Below are 15,959 nucleotides of genomic sequence, written 5' to 3'. Positions count from 1 at the left end.
GGGGAGGGGGAAAGTGAAGGAAAACTAAGCAAGTTCCCCTTGGCCTTGCTATCTAACCCTAGCAGCCTCAATCATGGGGCGAATTGGAACGGAAACTAAGTTAGGGGCAGCCAATCACAGAGCTCCGCAGGGAAATGCGCGGCCATCCTATTTTAATCAAAACCCAGGAGTCTCGGGCATTTTTGAAACTAGGATGGTGCTGAGGATAGGCGGGGAGCATCGAGCCATAAAGACAAAGAGGGATAGTCTCTCTCTTGTCGGCCTAGTGGCTTCCATCGGTCATCCTGAGCGCGGGCGCTGGTTGGCCAGCAAGCAAGCACATCCGTCCTATACTCCATCGGGGCACATGTTTGTGAATAACACGAAATTAATCTATATGGAGTTGGTCGCGCTCATCAACTTGGTTGCGGCCCGTCTCGACTGACCTCCTTCCCCAATATGCTCCAGATGAGCTGCAGGGTAGCTTGAGTGCTGTGGCTGGTACGGCTAAGCATTAAGAAGGCACAAAGAACTATGGACAATTAATCGTCTCTTTATTTCATTAATATCCGTTGCCCATCAAGGATGGGATAGTAAGACGCTTAAGAAATGCCAGGGTTGATGGTGAAGATTCCGTGATTTCAGAACATCGACTGCGAATCAACCAAAGATTATCTCATGATTTTTTTTTAACCCAAATGATATAATACAGAGAAATGCTTAGAGCTAGGGATTTCCCTATAGGCATAAGCTCCTTTACACATGAACGTGTAAACTTTGTTCCATAGAGGCATTCTGTCTGAACCAGTACGTAACTCACAAAGGAAATGCTTACTCCCGGTCAGGAGCCGGAAATCAGAGCGCACTCTTGCAATTGCACTGGACATTCGGCGGACACTGTTCACGATTAGCACATCCTCGGACTTCTATTGATCGTAGTTTATCGGTAGTACCGGGTGGCACTTGTGCCTACTACAAATGAGCACAGAGATGCAATGACGATGGCGAACCATCCACAGGCAGCCTATGGTTACTCTCATAATGGTAAGGTCAAGCCCGGTACAGTGGGGTAGAATAAGCTCCACGAGCCTTTGCAAAGTCGGGGCACAAAGGCCAGCAAGTTGGGGCCCCTTTGGCTCCAAGCTAGATCCCTTTGCCCGGCCCTTCTGCATCCTCAGCATACAGAACTTTGGATGCATCCTTTATCGCGTCGACGATCGAGCCTTCTTCATGAAAGAACACCCGCGGGCTAGGCCCCGATACATAAGCTCCCAAGGGATCAGGATCTTACTGTATCGCGGAGCACCAATGCGGTCCGCCCGCCGGAAAACTGAGATGGTTCAAGTGCAGCCAAGTTTCCCCACGAATTGAATCGAAACTTCCTATCTAGGGCATGGCTGTTGCTAAGGGGAAAGGCCGAGGATGCGTGGAACTGTGGACGCAGCTGCAAACTCTCTTTGCGGCCGCGTCGGCAATTAGGCCCAGTATTAAAGTTTTCCATAACGGTACTCCAAAACCCGTACATTACCGCGTTAGGACAATTTCAACGAGGAGACAAAGCTTCTCTCATTAGAACTTTCATATGCCAACTTTAGTAGCTTGGGCTTTCTTTGTTTCTTAACTCTTCGATTTCCCGATCGCCTCATCGCCTGCTACTCCCCCCAATCCCCTCCCTCACCCTTTCCCCTTGACTATATGCTACGCAAACGAGTCCATTCTAACTCATCCCCTCTCGCTTCACCGACATCGTCCAAATCTCCCCCCGAGGATGCATCCTCCCCGCTGCGCTCCTACATTATTATCTTGATTACTGTGTTTTTGGCAGTATGGTTTGGCTCTTATATGCATTACCGTTTACCAGAGCCGGTGCTAAAGGAGGATTCGGAGGGATTCTCCGAGTTGAATGCGAGAGAGACGGTCACGTACTTGGCGGAGGAAATAGGAGAACGTAAGTTCTGAAGATGAATCCATTTATGCGTTGGAATGAATTTCGCTCTCTCGCGCAATTTTCCAGACGTGTCTATACCATTTTCAATATTTTTCAGGAATTGTCGGGACGGCGGAAGAAGGGCGCGCCAAACAATATCTCCTCTCCCGCCTACGCGAGTATCAGCTTTCAGCCAATACGAAGTTCGATGTTTTCGTGCAGGAGGAATCGGGAACGCATCGCTTTGACTTTATGCATCATAGTAATTATGGACCACTTCTTAGCCGCCCTCCTTGCCTCCGAGTTCTCTAACTCTACTCATGAATGACTTTGTGTTTATAGTGGTGCTCAAAATGTACACGAATGTGACCAATATCATTGTTCGCATGTCCTGCGGCGAAGAATGCAATAAAAATGCGGTGCTACTGAACGCGCACTACGACTCCATGATAGGCTCGCCTGGCGCGGCAGACGACGGCGCAGGGATTGCGGTGATGCTCGAAATCATTCGTGTCTTGAGCCGGCGACCGAGTTGGGGCGGCCAAAACGCCGCGGTATTTTTGTTTAACGGCGCAGAGGAATCTCTTCAGGATGCATCCCATGCATTTGTGACAAAGTACGGGCTGGCTGAGACGGTTCGGGCAGTGGTGAATTTGGAGGCGTGTGGAACCACGGGAAGCGAGGTTCTCTTCCAAGCGAATTCGAAGCAGGTGGTGGAGGCCTATCGAAAGGTGCCCTATCCGCATGGGAATGTGCTGGTAGGCTCCGCAGGCGGTTAACGCGCCCTCAGAGGATCGAGATAACCTCCCATTTCTAATCCTCTCTTTCCGCACAGGCAAATGACGTGTTCCGCACTGGGATCATTTTATCGGACACCGATTTCCGTCAATTTGTCCACTACGGCAACTTAACCGGACTCGATATGGCTCTTTACAAAAACTCGTATCTCTACCACACCCAACTCGACACTATAGCCCACATTGCTCCTGGAACACTTCAGGTACACACCCCTGGTTTCGTTGTTTTTCCTCCTCCCCGCCCTTACCCGTTCCATTCCACATCTTCCTTAGCATATGGGCGAGAACACGCTTGCCCTTGTCGAGCAGCTGACCGCGACTTCTCTCACGAAGGTGGAACCAGTTTCCGATTTAGTTTTCTTCGATATTTTTGGGCTGGCGTTCATTGACTATCCCTGGAGCATAGCGTCTCGCTTGCATCTAGCCACCCACCTGGTCTCCCTTGGGCTCTTCATTCACATCGTGCGGCGTCAGAAGTTGCCATTCCTCTCAACCTTTTCCACGTATTGCGTGGCCATGGCCACCTTCATTTTGGGGGCCATCGCTGCCATAATCGTACCGAACCTGGTTGCCTTGGCCATGGTACAGATGGGTAAACCGATGACATGGTATTCACGCGAGTGGTACGGATGGGTTTTGTTCGCGCCGGCTTCTGCGCTCGGCTCCATAGGAGTTCAGTACCTGGCGGATCAGTGGGGGGCCTTTGGGCTGCTGTCGGCTGAACATGTCACCCTGATTGGGGTAGCTGGTGTGTATAATTTATGGGCCCTGCTCATGTCCGCGTACAGGATCCCTAGCGCATTCGGGCCCTGGCTGGTGTCTCTTCTTTTTGTCTTGCTGATTGGGTTGAATGAGGCACGGAATGGAGTGGGAAGCAAGAAGTGGAGAACGCGAAATTCGATTGGCCTATGGGTGTATGTGGTTGGCTTTGCATTTATCTCCAGCATTGGCATCTATTATGGCCTGATGTTGGTGGATATGCTTGTTCCGCTAATGGGAAGAGTGGGTGCACATTCGCCGGCCGATCATGTCATTGCCTCGGTCTTTGGGTGGCTTACATGGGTCTTAGCGCCGCTGCTACCAGCCTTTTCGCTTCGCCACGGTCGGAACACGACCCGTCGAGTCTTGGTGCTCCTGAGTGGGTGGATCCTCATCGCAATCTTAGTATTTGCCACCCTACGAGGCGCCCCATTCGATGCCTTGCATCCCAGAAAGGTCTACATACAGCACCTAGTAAATGCCACCAGTGGCGAGGCTAGTCTACATATCGCAAGATCCGATGCCGCCCCCTTTTCGCACGATAAGGGGGACGTCTTGGACGTATTGAAGCAGGTGTCCCTCTCTGAGGGAGAGCTACGCGAGCCCCAAGCGGCCTCGGCCGACTGGCAAATCTCGTTCCCACTCTCCAGCTTTATTGAATCCTACCGCTTCCCGCTCGCCTCTTCCAACGCCACGCCTCCCCCCAAAATTCCACACCTTTACTCGTTCAACTCCAGCTACGATGCCACCCGTCACGTGCGACACCTAACACTCGTGGCCGAGTTAGGGGATTACACATGGAGTGTGCTTGGTTTCCGCGCACACGTTTTGGATTGGTCGATCCAGGATGAACTTCCACACGTCGCCCCCGATCCCCTTGCCCAGTCCAAGGAGAAGCCCCGCGCCGCTCTGGTGGAGGCCAAAGGCAATGAAGCGGATGGTCATTGGTACGTTATCCGACATGTGGCTGGGCATGGCCACACTAACACGTGGCGTCTCGATTTGTCGGTGCGCGTGCCTGATTATGTTCCGCTTGAGGAGCGGGAGACCTGGAAGCTCAAATTGAACCTTTCGGCGCTAGGCGACAGAGCAGGGAATGCAGTATTGCAAAGGGTTAAACGGGAGCTACGCGAGGATGTGACGGCCGCGTACATAGATGTGGTGACCAAGGAATGGGTGATTTAGAGTTTTAACGCTAAGGGGAATGCATGTTGGTTCAACTCCGCTAATCTTGCTTTCATGCACAATAATATACAAAATGGTCGTGCCTTTGGGTTGTGGGTTACTCTATATTTTGGTTTTTTAAACTGTCAGAGCACATCCAGGACATAGGGCTCATATTTATTCAGGCCCTGGACAGTTGGGTCCTTTACATAAGAATAAATTCCAATAATAATAATATCCTACAAATAGAGTATTAAAAAGAGAGCGGGGTGGATGTTTCATCCATGAAGCAGCTCCGTCTCCAGGGGAAAAACGGGCCAAATTTCTTTGCAGTTTTTTTTTATCATTTCCATTTCCTGCTCTAGAGGAGCTACTTTGGCACCATATTTAGAGACAAAGGCTCGCGCGGCCTCTAAATCCCCTTCTGCTTGCATAGTCATCAGATCTCGCACCAAGCTTTCAACTGAGTGGGAGAGCCTTTCGAAATGGATGGAAAAGCGCTTGGCCCCGCTATCCCAGATAATTGCGTCGTGCTGCATGTGATAATTCAACTCAATGATGGCACCCAGTCCACGGGCAAAGTCAGGCCCAAGTAGAGTGCTATACAAAAAGGGTTGTCAGAGTCAGCCGGCGTGGCGAGTGAGTAAGAGTGAATATACCTAGTGATAATGCAGACGGTATAAGCGATGGTCATTTCCTCGTAGCTTGCTTCAGTGATAACACCTTGTTGGATCAGCACCTTGACTCCAAACATGCCAGACACATCTAATCATAACCTCTCAACGTTCAATTTCCTAGCCACTTGTCCATTTTTAACAAGATACCTACCTGCTTTTGCTTCATCAAGCGAGGTATGAAGATCTCTAAGCTTCTCTGCAATCTTCACCCGTGCGCTACCAGCAATATATTGAGGTCCATTAGCGTGACCCACCTCGTGCATTAGCACGAACAGGAAGTAGGCGAGGAATTTCAATAAGCTGCTCTGCTCTGCCACAAGGATGACCTCGGCCACCTTGGCAAGCTTGTCAAAGGCGGCCTCCAGGCAGTTTTTAATCAGTACGAGACGAGACGGCAAATTCTCGTCGGCCTGTTCATGAGGCTCTTCATGATATGCAACGCACATGGAAGAATCTTTTTCAAAAAGACGTTTACTATCCAGTGCCCCGTTCAATAGGAGGAATAAATTGAAGATGTTACCCTTATACACGAGCATATTCGCCGCCATAACATTTAGCTTTTATCGGGCGAGGATTTTTGTACGCGTCCGGAATGGGAAGAAATTTTTCCACGATTTGCTGGCAGCTTACATATTTTTTGAGTGATCTTGTTACCTCAAGATCATTCACTAGTACGCTAAATGAAATGACACCTTTTGTGCCATATAAACGGTCTAAATAAGGCTATCCGTTGATCTGCAAGTTAACCATTGCAAATTAGTGGTAGACACCCGGAAGCTGACTCACCGATTTGGGAATGCAATTAATCTCGAACGGCGCCTGGGGCGACACCTTCATTCCTGCTATTTCGGCAGAATGGAAATCGTTATTCAGGAAAGCAGCCGCCAGCTTCCGCAGGAAAGTTTTTAGAGAAGCATCCTCTATCAACTCAGCAGCCTCCTCAAGCAAGTTAGAGGCGGGGCCAAGGATATCGGCATATGCTTCTGCGTAAGAGACAGCAAGCAGCCTACCATCGGCTCCACGCCTGATGACATGGAAAGGGCCTTTGGCTTTTCTTCGCTCCTCCTCGGTGAGAGTGGCTACCCAGGTGTCAAATTCCTCTGTGGTCATGTCTTCAGGATAGAAATTGGCACCCTTGGGAGGGCTGGGCGGAACATCGTCCCTCCACGCTTTAACCTCCGGGGATATCTCCCATGGTCCCTAATGACACATTAGTCGGATTCAATGCCCACTTCAGGCCTTGCCGCTACAGACCATGTGAAACTTAAAATAGGCTAGTTCGTCTTGGTCATTCCTTTCCTGCAATTTCTTTAACAATGCCTCATTCTCGCTCCATACTTGCCGTAGCAAAAACTTCTCCATCAGAGCTCCCAGGCGCACAAGTATCTTCAAGGCAGCAACATGGTTTTCCGAGAGATGGGAAATGTCAGGACGAAATTCCATCCGATGATATTTGTTGAAATTCTCTCTAACATAGCTACCGTGTTGCATGCTGGGCTACTTAAGTTGTACACTGAGGGGGGGAGGGAGCCTTTCTAACATTTTATATTCGAGCTTCGGTTATTTAGAATGGATACCTTTTAAGTGCATCCGAAACTCTAATTGGACAAGACAAATTATAGGTATAAAGATCCATACTTTTGATTTAATGAAATAATATATCAAGGGCAGTCAAAGTGGAGTGTCTAAACAGTTTAGAACTTATGCAATATCAGTATACTAGCATCTGCTGGTGGGGGGGATGTGCTCTTTTCAACACGTTTAGAAAAGAGGGTAAGCTTATTGTAAACCTTAGGAGACCGTTTGATCAAGTGTGCCAAGCTTTATTTTCGCTGGAGAACGAAGGTCGCCTCGACCCAATTTCCCAAAAACCCTCCTGTGGACACCAAGCCACCCCACCCTCGTCCGAATTTGACTTGTTTACAATTACCACCCACCCCTTGAATTTTTGCCTCGCTCATTTCACAGTCTTTTTTAGATTACCATAACACGTGCGAGTAATGTTTGCATTACGTACAACAGTTGCGAAATCGGCAGCCCCAGCGTTGCGGAATGCTGCGTATAATGCCACAAAGGGCCGATGCGTAGCCACTGTTTCGCGTGGATGTAGGTCTACCCAATTGAATGGGTTTCCCCATTATCCTTCCCGATTGGAGATTAACCCGAATTTATCATTTCTCTCTGGAAAGTCTTTGTGTCTGCCCTTCCTTCGGTATCGTCTGCCAGCAAAGCGGTAAGTGATGCCAATGCACTGCAGGTTCCCCATGTGAATACGAAGTATATTGGGTCCTGATTTGGTATTCAATGTTTATTCAGGCTGCCACCCTCCTGAGAGGACACAACGCGTGCTATGCCTCCCGCTCCATGTTCTATCGCTATGGTGGGTCTGCAGTCTTGGTTTTTTATGCTCGTCCCGCTAATCCTGCCTACTTTAGGTATCCGCAACATGGCATCTGAATCGGGTGGCAAGTTCAACCGCAGCAAACCTCATATTAACATCGGCACAATTGGTCACGTAGATCACGGAAAGACCACTCTCACCGCCGCTATCACCAAGACCCTTGCTGCCCGTGGTCAGGCCGAGTTCTTGGACTATAGCCAGATTGACAAGGCACCCGAGGAGAAGGCTCGTGGAATCACCATTGCTACTGCACACGTCGAATACGAAACGGACGCTCGCCACTATGCTCACGTGGATTGCCCTGGGCATGCGGATTACATTAAGAACATGATTACGGGTGCCGCTCAGGTGATTAGAGAGGGACACTTTTTTCAGCCATTGCCACGCTGCTTATCTCCTTGAATTTTCTGCTAGATGGACGGTGCTATCATCGTCGTGTCGGCCACCGACGGCCAGATGCCTCAGACGCGTGAGCACTTGCTTCTCGCCAAGCAAGTGGGTATCCAAAACCTGGTTGTTTTCATCAACAAGGTGGACGCCGTCGACGACCCAGAGATGCTTGAGCTGGTCGAGATGGAAATGCGCGACCTCCTGACCCAGTATGGCTTCAACGGAGAGGAAACCCCCATCATTCAAGGCTCCGCCCTTTGCGCACTCGAGGGCAAGAACCCGGAGATCGGTGAGCAGGCCATCTATAAGCTGATGGAGGCTGTCGACGCACATATCCCTACCCCGCAACGCGACCTTGACAAGCCCTTCCTCATGCCCGTGGAAGACGTTTTCTCCATCCCTGGTCGTGGAACCGTCGCGACTGGCCGTGTCGAGCGCGGTACCATCTCCAAGGGGAACGAGTTGGAAATTGTCGGCATGGGGGCCAATATCCGCACCACCCTCACCGGCATTGAGATGTTCCACAAGGAGTTGGATCGTGGGGAGGCAGGAGATAACATGGGCGCCCTCTTGCGCGGTATCAAGCGTGAGCAGATCCGCCGCGGAATGGTGCTCTGTGCCCCGGGTACGCTCAAATCGCACAAGAAATTCCATGCTCAGCTCTACATTTTGAACAAGGAGGAGGGCGGCCGCCACACCCCCTTCTTCGAGAACTACCGGCCCCAAATGTTCTTCCGCACCTCCGATGTCACCGTGACCCTGCGCCACCCCAAGGGCACCGAGGGGGCTGAAGAGAAGATGATCATGCCCGGCGATAATGTGCAGATGGAGTGCGAGCTGGTGCACGATATGGCCATGGAGCCCGGTATGCGCTTCACTATCCGTGAAGGAGGCAAGACCGTCGGAACTGGTAAGTCGCTTATGTAGAGGTGGGACTCCATTTGCACTGTGGCTAAAACTCAACCCAACCATTTTACTAGGTGTCATCACGGAGATCTTGGAGTAAATACGCTTTCACGTCGGTGAAACCAAAGAAAAAATAGCCTTTAGATAAATTTGTACAGAAGTCTTTTCCCCTCTCGAGGGATTAATACAAAAATTTAACATTTTTGAGAAACAAGGATTACCATAAAAAAAGGAATGCTGCGCCGCAGAACATTTCTGTAGGCAAATTATATTTTTCTGGCTCCAGTGCAACCCAGAGCATCCCCATTCAGTAGAGGCAGACATTATCTTATTTGGTTGATTTGAGAGAAATAAAAAAGATCTATAGATTGACTGATCTCTTGTTCTTTCCTTTGGATTTCATCCCGTCAGTTCTCATTCTTTATCTAACTGGATCAGCCCATCCAGTCCGTTCTTCGCCACCCCCCCCCCCTCAACATACTTAAACCACCATTGTGATGAAAGCGCTTCGCCTCATCAGTATCGTGCTTCTTGCGCTTCTCCCCCCCAGTTCCGCATCATTGTATCCTCGGGCCCTCCAGAAGCGTGACTACCAACAACGCGACTACTATGCACTCGAGCTCCATCCCGATGCATCCCCCGCCAAGGTCGCCCGTTCTCTTGGGCTAGCATGGGAGGGCCAGATTGGTGAGCTGGAGAACCACCATCTCTACAGCATTTCCAAGGAGAGGGAATTTGAGATGTCGAAGAAGAGGGAGGATATCGGCGTATTATGGTTTGAAAAGCAAATTCCAAGACGAAGACACAAGCGGGGTCCGATTCCCCCCCTCCCGGTTGAGATGGATTTGCAAACATGCCAACGGAACCAGCTAGAGAAGCGGAAGAAACCGGGAGATCGGCCTGGTGTAGCGGCCGTGGCGGCTGAACTAGGAATTGCGGACCCCGGGTTTGGAGAACAGTGGCATCTGGTATGGCCTACAAACAAAATGCTGAATGGAATTAAACTAACTCTTGACATGATGTTAGATTAATGAGCTAGAGCCAGGAAACGACATCAATGTTACTGGAGCTTGGAGAGGTGGCAATTTTGGAGCCAATGTTGTGGTCGCCATCGTGGATGATGGACTGGACATGTATAGTGATGACCTGAAAGACAACTTTGTAAGTTTGTGCCCATGATCCGGGCTCTGTTCTGCTAATGGAATCTCCTCCACCGCATCCATACCCAACTATATTAACTCATATTCCCTACCATATAAGTTTGAGCCTGGTTCCTTCGACTTCAACGATCACACTAAACTCCCACAGCCCCGGCTAATAGACGATCTTCACGGCACACGCTGTGCAGGAGAAATCGCAGCGGTCAAGAACGACGTGTGTGGAGTGGGGGTTGCCTTCAAGGCTAAAGTGGCCGGTAGGACTAGCCCCGATATGTTGGTGGAGCAATTCAACCTCTAATGTGCTGTATTTATTTTTTTGTTTATAATGGTGCAGGTATTCGTATCCTGTCCGGAGACATCACAGATGCCGATGAAGCACTAGCACTTAATTACGGATATCAGGAAAACCACATCTACTCCTGCAGTTGGGGTCCCCCAGATAACGGAGAGGCGGTGGAGGCGCCGCAGGGCATGGTCCTCAAAGCTATGGTCAACGGAATTGAGAAAGGGCGTGGGGGAAAGGGCAACATTTTCGTGTTCGCTTCAGGGAATGGTGGAGGGTTCTTTGACAACTGCAACTTCGATGGGTACACCAACAGCCGCTATACCATCACGATTGGAGCCATCGACCGAATGAACAATCACCCGTATTATTCAGAAAAATGCGCGGCCCAGTTAGCGGTTACCTACAGTAGCGGTAGTGGGAGCTATATTGTGAGTGCCGGCGCCTCCCTCGTTGACATTGGCTTGGATTTTGCTAATCCCTAGGATTCCTTTTGTTTAGTATACGTCCGATGTTGGAAAAAAGATGTGTTCCGACCGACATGGAGGTACGTCCGCGGCAGCCCCTTTGGCTGCCGGCGTGCTAGCCTTGGTGCTGTCGGAACGTCCCGATCTCACGTGGCGGGATGTGCAACACCTACTTGTGCAAACGGCCGTGCCGATATCGCTTGACGAGGATGACTGGGAGAAGACTGCGGCGGGGCGGCTCTTCAACCACAAATTCGGGTATGGTAAGGTGGATGCCGGCCGCATTGTCGAAGCGGCGAAAACGTTTAAAAATGTGGGGCCAAACGTCCAGCTAGAAAAACCAGTGATGGAGGTGGACATGGCGATCCCGGAAAACGAGGTGGGGCTGATGACCGGCGTCGAGGTCACCGAGGAGGAGGTCAAGAAGGCGCAGCTTGGACGGTTGGAGCACGTCACCGTAACGGTGAATGTGGAACACCAGCGACGCGGGGATATCGAAGTGTATCTGATCAGCCCCGCGGGCGTGTCATCTCAGCTAGCCACCAGGCGCCGATGGGACACGAGCAGCGAAGGCCTCAAGAACTGGACGTTCATGACGGTGAAACACTGGGAGGAGAACCCAGTTGGGAAATGGTCGCTAAAAATAGTGGACCAATACAACCCGCATCACAGTGGCAAGCTCGTCGACTGGCGGATTTCGTTCTTCGGAGAACAGAGTCCAAACGCCAGCACCCCGGTGCAGCCCTCCGCAAGCCCATCGCTGGATGTTATCCCGGTCGCTCCTAGCGATGAACCCACAGTAGGACCCCCCACTACCTCCTCCACCGCTGCTGCCGCCGCCACCACTACCACCTCCGCTTCCCCCACTCCCACAACCCCACAGACCCCTGACCAATCACCCACTCCAGCCTCTCACGATACCCTCAGTCAGACCGCTTCCCCCTCCACCTCTCTCGCCACTACTGCTTCCACTCTTGCCGCCGAGGCCCAGGAAAGCTCCACCTCTAATCCCTATATCGACGCCTATGGTGCCAGCGCAACCAGCCGCGCCATTCTCTATATCATCACGGGTGCCTTGTTTGCCGGAGTGGTGGTGGGCTTTGTATACTACGGGCGCCAGTGGTGGCAAGAGCGTAAAAAGGGCGGAGCACGTGACAACTACGAGTTCTCCGTCCTTGTGGATCAACAGGACGACCGGGAGGCTCGCAGACCCTTGCGGGATAAGCGAGAGGAGGAGGAGGAGAGGGAGCTCTACGATGCCTTTGGTGATAGCGATGATGACAACGACGAGGATGTGGACAGGGAGATGAATGGATATGAGAAGCGGGGTAGAATGAACGGTACAGGCGGGGAGGTGGTATTTGATCACGAGGGCGTACTAGACGACGACGAAGAGGAAGAAGAAGTGGAGGAGGAGGAAGAGAGAAGGGAAAGAGAGGGCGACAACGACAGCATGGAGGAAGGGTTTCAGGGACGGGATTAAGGGGTTGATTATTTCAGCTTGATTGCATTGGATATACATATACGTTATATTTTTTTTTCTTCTATATATTGTGTTTTGATGTGGACGACACTCGAGGTTTCCTAGGTATGGGTGAAACAGCATGTCTTTTGTTTTGGATTTCTTCCGCCATTTCTTCTTATTTCTTTCCGAGGCCAAAAAAAAAACCAGTACCATAATCTGCTTCGCTCCCCTGTTCATTAGGAACTCTGTCTCTTCATAATATTTATAATACAAAAGAAAAAAAAAAACAGATTCTCAATACTATGTGTATACAACAAAAAAAAAATAAGACGGCTATTCTCCATCGCTAAAGCTGACGCGCAGCCTCTCCTTTTCGGCCAGCCCAGGGTCGCCCGCCTCCTCCTCCCGGTCGCTGACCTCTTCCACATCCGTTTCGCTCTCCAAGGCGGCGAATTCATAGGAATCACGTGAGCTGCTCTGCTCCACCTGCTCGCCTACCGGCGGGGTCGACGATCTCCAGCGCTTGACGAGGGAGTAGATGGCCAAGGCGGCGAGCACCAACGCGGCACCCAACGCCAAGTACGGGAAATGACCGGCAAGAGACTTGGGGTGATCGGCGACCGATGCTTCCAGAGGAGTTGGAAGTGCCGGCCCTGGGTCGATGGGGGAGGCGGTGAGCGGTGTGTTCGAGCCATTGGTGAAGTGGGTGGGGATAGGAGCAAGGCTGGTGGTGGGTGGAGCCGCAGCTGGATTCTCGGGTGGATGCATCAGATCGGTGGCATTTCCCCCCACCTCTGCCCCCGGCTCTGGATCCGAGGAGAGGGGCAGGGTCGGCATCGCCTCCTCGCCCAGCCCTTCTCCGTAGAAGATCAGCCTCCAGTCAATGAACCGGCCACTCGACTCCGGATTGTATCGGTCCACGACTCGGAGGGCCCAGACCCCCACCGGATCCTCCTCCCAGTGCTTCACGCTCATAAACGACCAATCCACCAGCCCCTCGGAACTTGTGTCGAAACGCCGGCGCGCCGCCAACTGCGAGGTGACCCCGTTGGGGCTTATCAGATAGATCTCGACATCCCCGCGTCGCTCGTGCTCCAAGTTCACCGTGACCACCACATGTTCCAGCCGCTTGAGCGTGACCACGTTCTCCGGATTGACCCGTAGGACGCTTGTGAGCCCGACCTCATCCTGGGGCAACTCGGTGTCCACCATGACGGTTTTCATCTTCACTCTCACCTGCGGCTCTACCGTTTGCCAACCGCGGGCCGCCTCCACCATCCGCCCAGCATCCAGTTTCCCGTAGCCGTACTTGTGGTTGAACATGCGGCCAGCCGCAGTTTCCTCCCAGTCGTCATCCTCCAGCGAAATCGGGACCGCGGTTTGAACGCAGAGATGCTGGATGTCTCGCCAAGACAAGTCGGGACGAAGCGAGAGCACAAGAGCAAAAATGCCGGAGGCGATGGGCGCTGCCGCAGAGGTACCCCCATGACGGGACGTGCAGCGATTGTAGGTGAGGTCTTCGACGTCGGTGGTATACTGAATAGAAAAATAAAAAAAGCGGTGAGCCCGTTTCAGGAGAATGAACCCACTAAGTCGATCTGGGCCTTACGATGTAGCTACCGCTCCCACTGCTGTAGGTGACCGCCAGCTGAGCGGAGCATTTTTCGGAGTAGTACGGGTGGGCGTTTAAATGGTCAATGGCTCCAACCGTCACCGTGTAGATGCTGTTGGTGTATCCGTCGAAGTTACAGTTATCGTCGAATCCTCCGCCATTACCCGAGGCGAAGACGTAGATGGAGCCCTTTCCAGCCCGACCTTTCTCGATTCCATTCATGATGGCCCTGCGTACGAGGCCTTGGGGAGCCTCGACAGCCTCCCCATTGTCCGGAGGGCCCCAGCTGCAAGAATAGATGTGGTTGTATTGGAAGGCAAAATTGAGGGCGGCCGCCTCGTCTGCCTCGGTAATTTCACCGGAGAGAATGCGGATACCTATGGGGGACAAACACAACCTCCATGTTTAGCCATCTTCCACTTATACCCCATTTCCCACTATGATTACCAGCGATTTTGGCTTCGTACGCGACCCCGATCCCACAAACCGTGTTTTTGACTGCAGCAATCTCTCCTGCACAACGCGTACCATGGGTGTCATCAAAGAGCTGAGGCTTTGGAAGAATGGCTTGATCATTGAAATCGTAGGAACCGGGTGCAAACTTGGAGCATATAAAGAAAGAGCAAAATAAAGCCAAGTTAGTGGAGAAGAAAGAGACTCGACCAACACGACTCGAGCCTACGAAATTTCTGCTGAGATCTTCGCTGTCCATGTCGAGCCCGTCGTCCAAGATGGCCACCACACTGCCGTTTCCGCGTATTCCTTGCTTCCAAAGGGTGGTCACGTTAATGTCGTTTCCAGGATCGGCTTCGTTAAACTGGCGGAAAGGGCTCTTTGTTAATCTTTTTCACAACACACACACAAAAAGGGCCTCTCTAATACCAAGTGCCATTGGTTCGAAAATCCTGGGTCCTTTATATCGAGCTCCCTTAAAACGCTGGCCAACACTGGATATTCGCCTGGTCGCTTCTTTCGTTTTTCTAGCTCTGTTTTTTCCGATTGCTCCACGGGCACTGGAGCACGCCTCACCAGCTGCCTTGGCGGCTGATTTCTAACCCATACTACGGCATCGATTAACTCGGATTGCCGCTTCTCCAGGCCTTCTCTCCGCTTCCTTAACATTTCCACCGTAGCTTCTCCATCCGGCGTACCTCTCTCCGCACTAAACAAGTGATGGTATTCGAGCTCGCCAATCGGACCCTCCCAGCGAGCTTGCAGTAGATCGGCAACCTCGGTGGGCACTGCATCAGCAGAGGGATGAAGCTCGATTGCGTAGTAATGCCGATGGATGAAATCGCGCTTTGCGGCGAGAGCAAAGGGGGTGATAAATAGTAGGAGGAAACCAAGGAATTTTGAAATAGCGAGCATGATCAAATTTAGGAGGATTAAACAAGAGGGGATGTACAAAGCTTATACACCATAAGTGACAAATACAATGACAGGAGTCAGGATGGTATGTTCACGACTAGCATGACATGGATAGAGGCTATACTATGGATGGGCACGGAAGGAGCGTAAGAAGGAGAAGAGGACAAGAATGGATTGGAGCCGAATTCGATCATTCATTAGACCCTAAAAAGAAGGGGAAGCGCTCTGACCCAAATTTTATCCAAAAACAAATGCGGTGCAGGGCATTGATCCTAGTTCCTGAACCCGATCGGTGCCCATCCATATTTAGTGCTATATGGAGGGGGCTTCCACGGTGAGGGTGACTAGTCTGAGTGCGCGACCTCGGTACGGGCCGCAGCCTTGTAACCAGCTCGCGGAAAATAGGTGACAGCCCGGAGATTCAAACGGTGTGTAGAGGATCGTTAATGAGAAGCAAAGGGCTGCTCTAAGCCCTCTGAAAATGAAGACCATTCTATCCAATAGTAATGCAATTTCAAAGGATTGAGTGGATTAGGCTCGCAAAATGGTTTTGAGAAGAATGCAATTCAAGACGATATACACTCTATGGAGCAAGCTATCAGTA

The 15,959-nt window shown here is 51.3% G+C and overlaps 7 protein-coding genes across 7 annotated transcripts; 5 read left to right on the top strand and 2 right to left on the bottom strand.

The window, feature by feature from the left end:
• Positions 1-73: 73 nt before the first annotated feature.
• VTP21DRAFT_9557 (uncharacterized protein) lies at positions 74-424 on the top strand (the record flags this gene model as incomplete). The annotated part of the gene is made up of 1 exon (XM_069400526.1): positions 74-424. The coding sequence occupies one exon, from the start codon at positions 74-76 to the stop codon at positions 422-424; it is 351 nt and encodes a 116-aa protein (XP_069254444.1).
• Positions 425-1,020: 596 nt separating this feature from the next.
• Positions 1,021-1,350, top strand: VTP21DRAFT_9556 (uncharacterized protein; the record flags this gene model as incomplete). The annotated part of the gene is made up of 1 exon (XM_069400525.1): positions 1,021-1,350. The coding sequence occupies one exon, from the start codon at positions 1,021-1,023 to the stop codon at positions 1,348-1,350; it is 330 nt and encodes a 109-aa protein (XP_069254443.1).
• Positions 1,351-1,674: 324 nt separating this feature from the next.
• VTP21DRAFT_9555 (uncharacterized protein) lies at positions 1,675-4,647 on the top strand (the record flags this gene model as incomplete). The annotated part of the gene is made up of 5 exons (XM_069400524.1): positions 1,675-1,927; positions 2,025-2,168; positions 2,249-2,664; positions 2,742-2,906; positions 2,977-4,647. The coding sequence occupies 5 exons, from the start codon at positions 1,675-1,677 to the stop codon at positions 4,645-4,647; spliced, it is 2,649 nt and encodes an 882-aa protein (XP_069254442.1).
• Positions 4,648-4,772: 125 nt separating this feature from the next.
• Positions 4,773-6,794, bottom strand: VTP21DRAFT_9554 (uncharacterized protein; the record flags this gene model as incomplete). The annotated part of the gene is made up of 7 exons (XM_069400523.1): positions 4,773-4,865; positions 5,001-5,226; positions 5,286-5,391; positions 5,455-5,860; positions 5,958-6,026; positions 6,090-6,503; positions 6,558-6,794. The coding sequence occupies 7 exons, from the start codon at positions 6,792-6,794 to the stop codon at positions 4,773-4,775; spliced, it is 1,551 nt and encodes a 516-aa protein (XP_069254441.1).
• A 509-nt stretch (positions 6,795-7,303) lies between these two features.
• On the top strand, positions 7,304-9,100 carry VTP21DRAFT_9553 (uncharacterized protein; the record flags this gene model as incomplete). The annotated part of the gene is made up of 6 exons (XM_069400522.1): positions 7,304-7,409; positions 7,493-7,536; positions 7,620-7,683; positions 7,739-8,052; positions 8,119-9,004; positions 9,075-9,100. 6 exons carry the CDS (start codon positions 7,304-7,306, stop codon positions 9,098-9,100), a joined length of 1,440 nt encoding a protein of 479 aa, XP_069254440.1.
• A 397-nt stretch (positions 9,101-9,497) lies between these two features.
• VTP21DRAFT_9552 (uncharacterized protein) lies at positions 9,498-12,393 on the top strand (the record flags this gene model as incomplete). Its single annotated transcript, XM_069400521.1, has 5 exons — positions 9,498-9,968; positions 10,027-10,161; positions 10,261-10,414; positions 10,495-10,874; positions 10,945-12,393. 5 exons carry the CDS (start codon positions 9,498-9,500, stop codon positions 12,391-12,393), a joined length of 2,589 nt encoding a protein of 862 aa, XP_069254439.1.
• Positions 12,394-12,708: 315 nt separating this feature from the next.
• On the bottom strand, positions 12,709-15,355 carry VTP21DRAFT_9551 (uncharacterized protein; the record flags this gene model as incomplete). The annotated part of the gene is made up of 4 exons (XM_069400520.1): positions 12,709-13,911; positions 13,985-14,364; positions 14,435-14,804; positions 14,870-15,355. 4 exons carry the CDS (start codon positions 15,353-15,355, stop codon positions 12,709-12,711), a joined length of 2,439 nt encoding a protein of 812 aa, XP_069254438.1.
• Positions 15,356-15,959: the final 604 nt, after the last annotated feature.

The sequence above is a fragment of the Calcarisporiella thermophila genome, assembly GCF_041956535.1.
Source record: "Calcarisporiella thermophila strain CBS 279.70 unplaced genomic scaffold VTP21scaffold_5, whole genome shotgun sequence".
Classification (NCBI taxonomy): domain Eukaryota; kingdom Fungi; phylum Calcarisporiellomycota; class Calcarisporiellomycetes; order Calcarisporiellales; family Calcarisporiellaceae; genus Calcarisporiella; species Calcarisporiella thermophila.
Note: the sequence above shows the minus strand (reverse complement) of the source record. Positions and strands in the feature narration are given on the sequence as shown.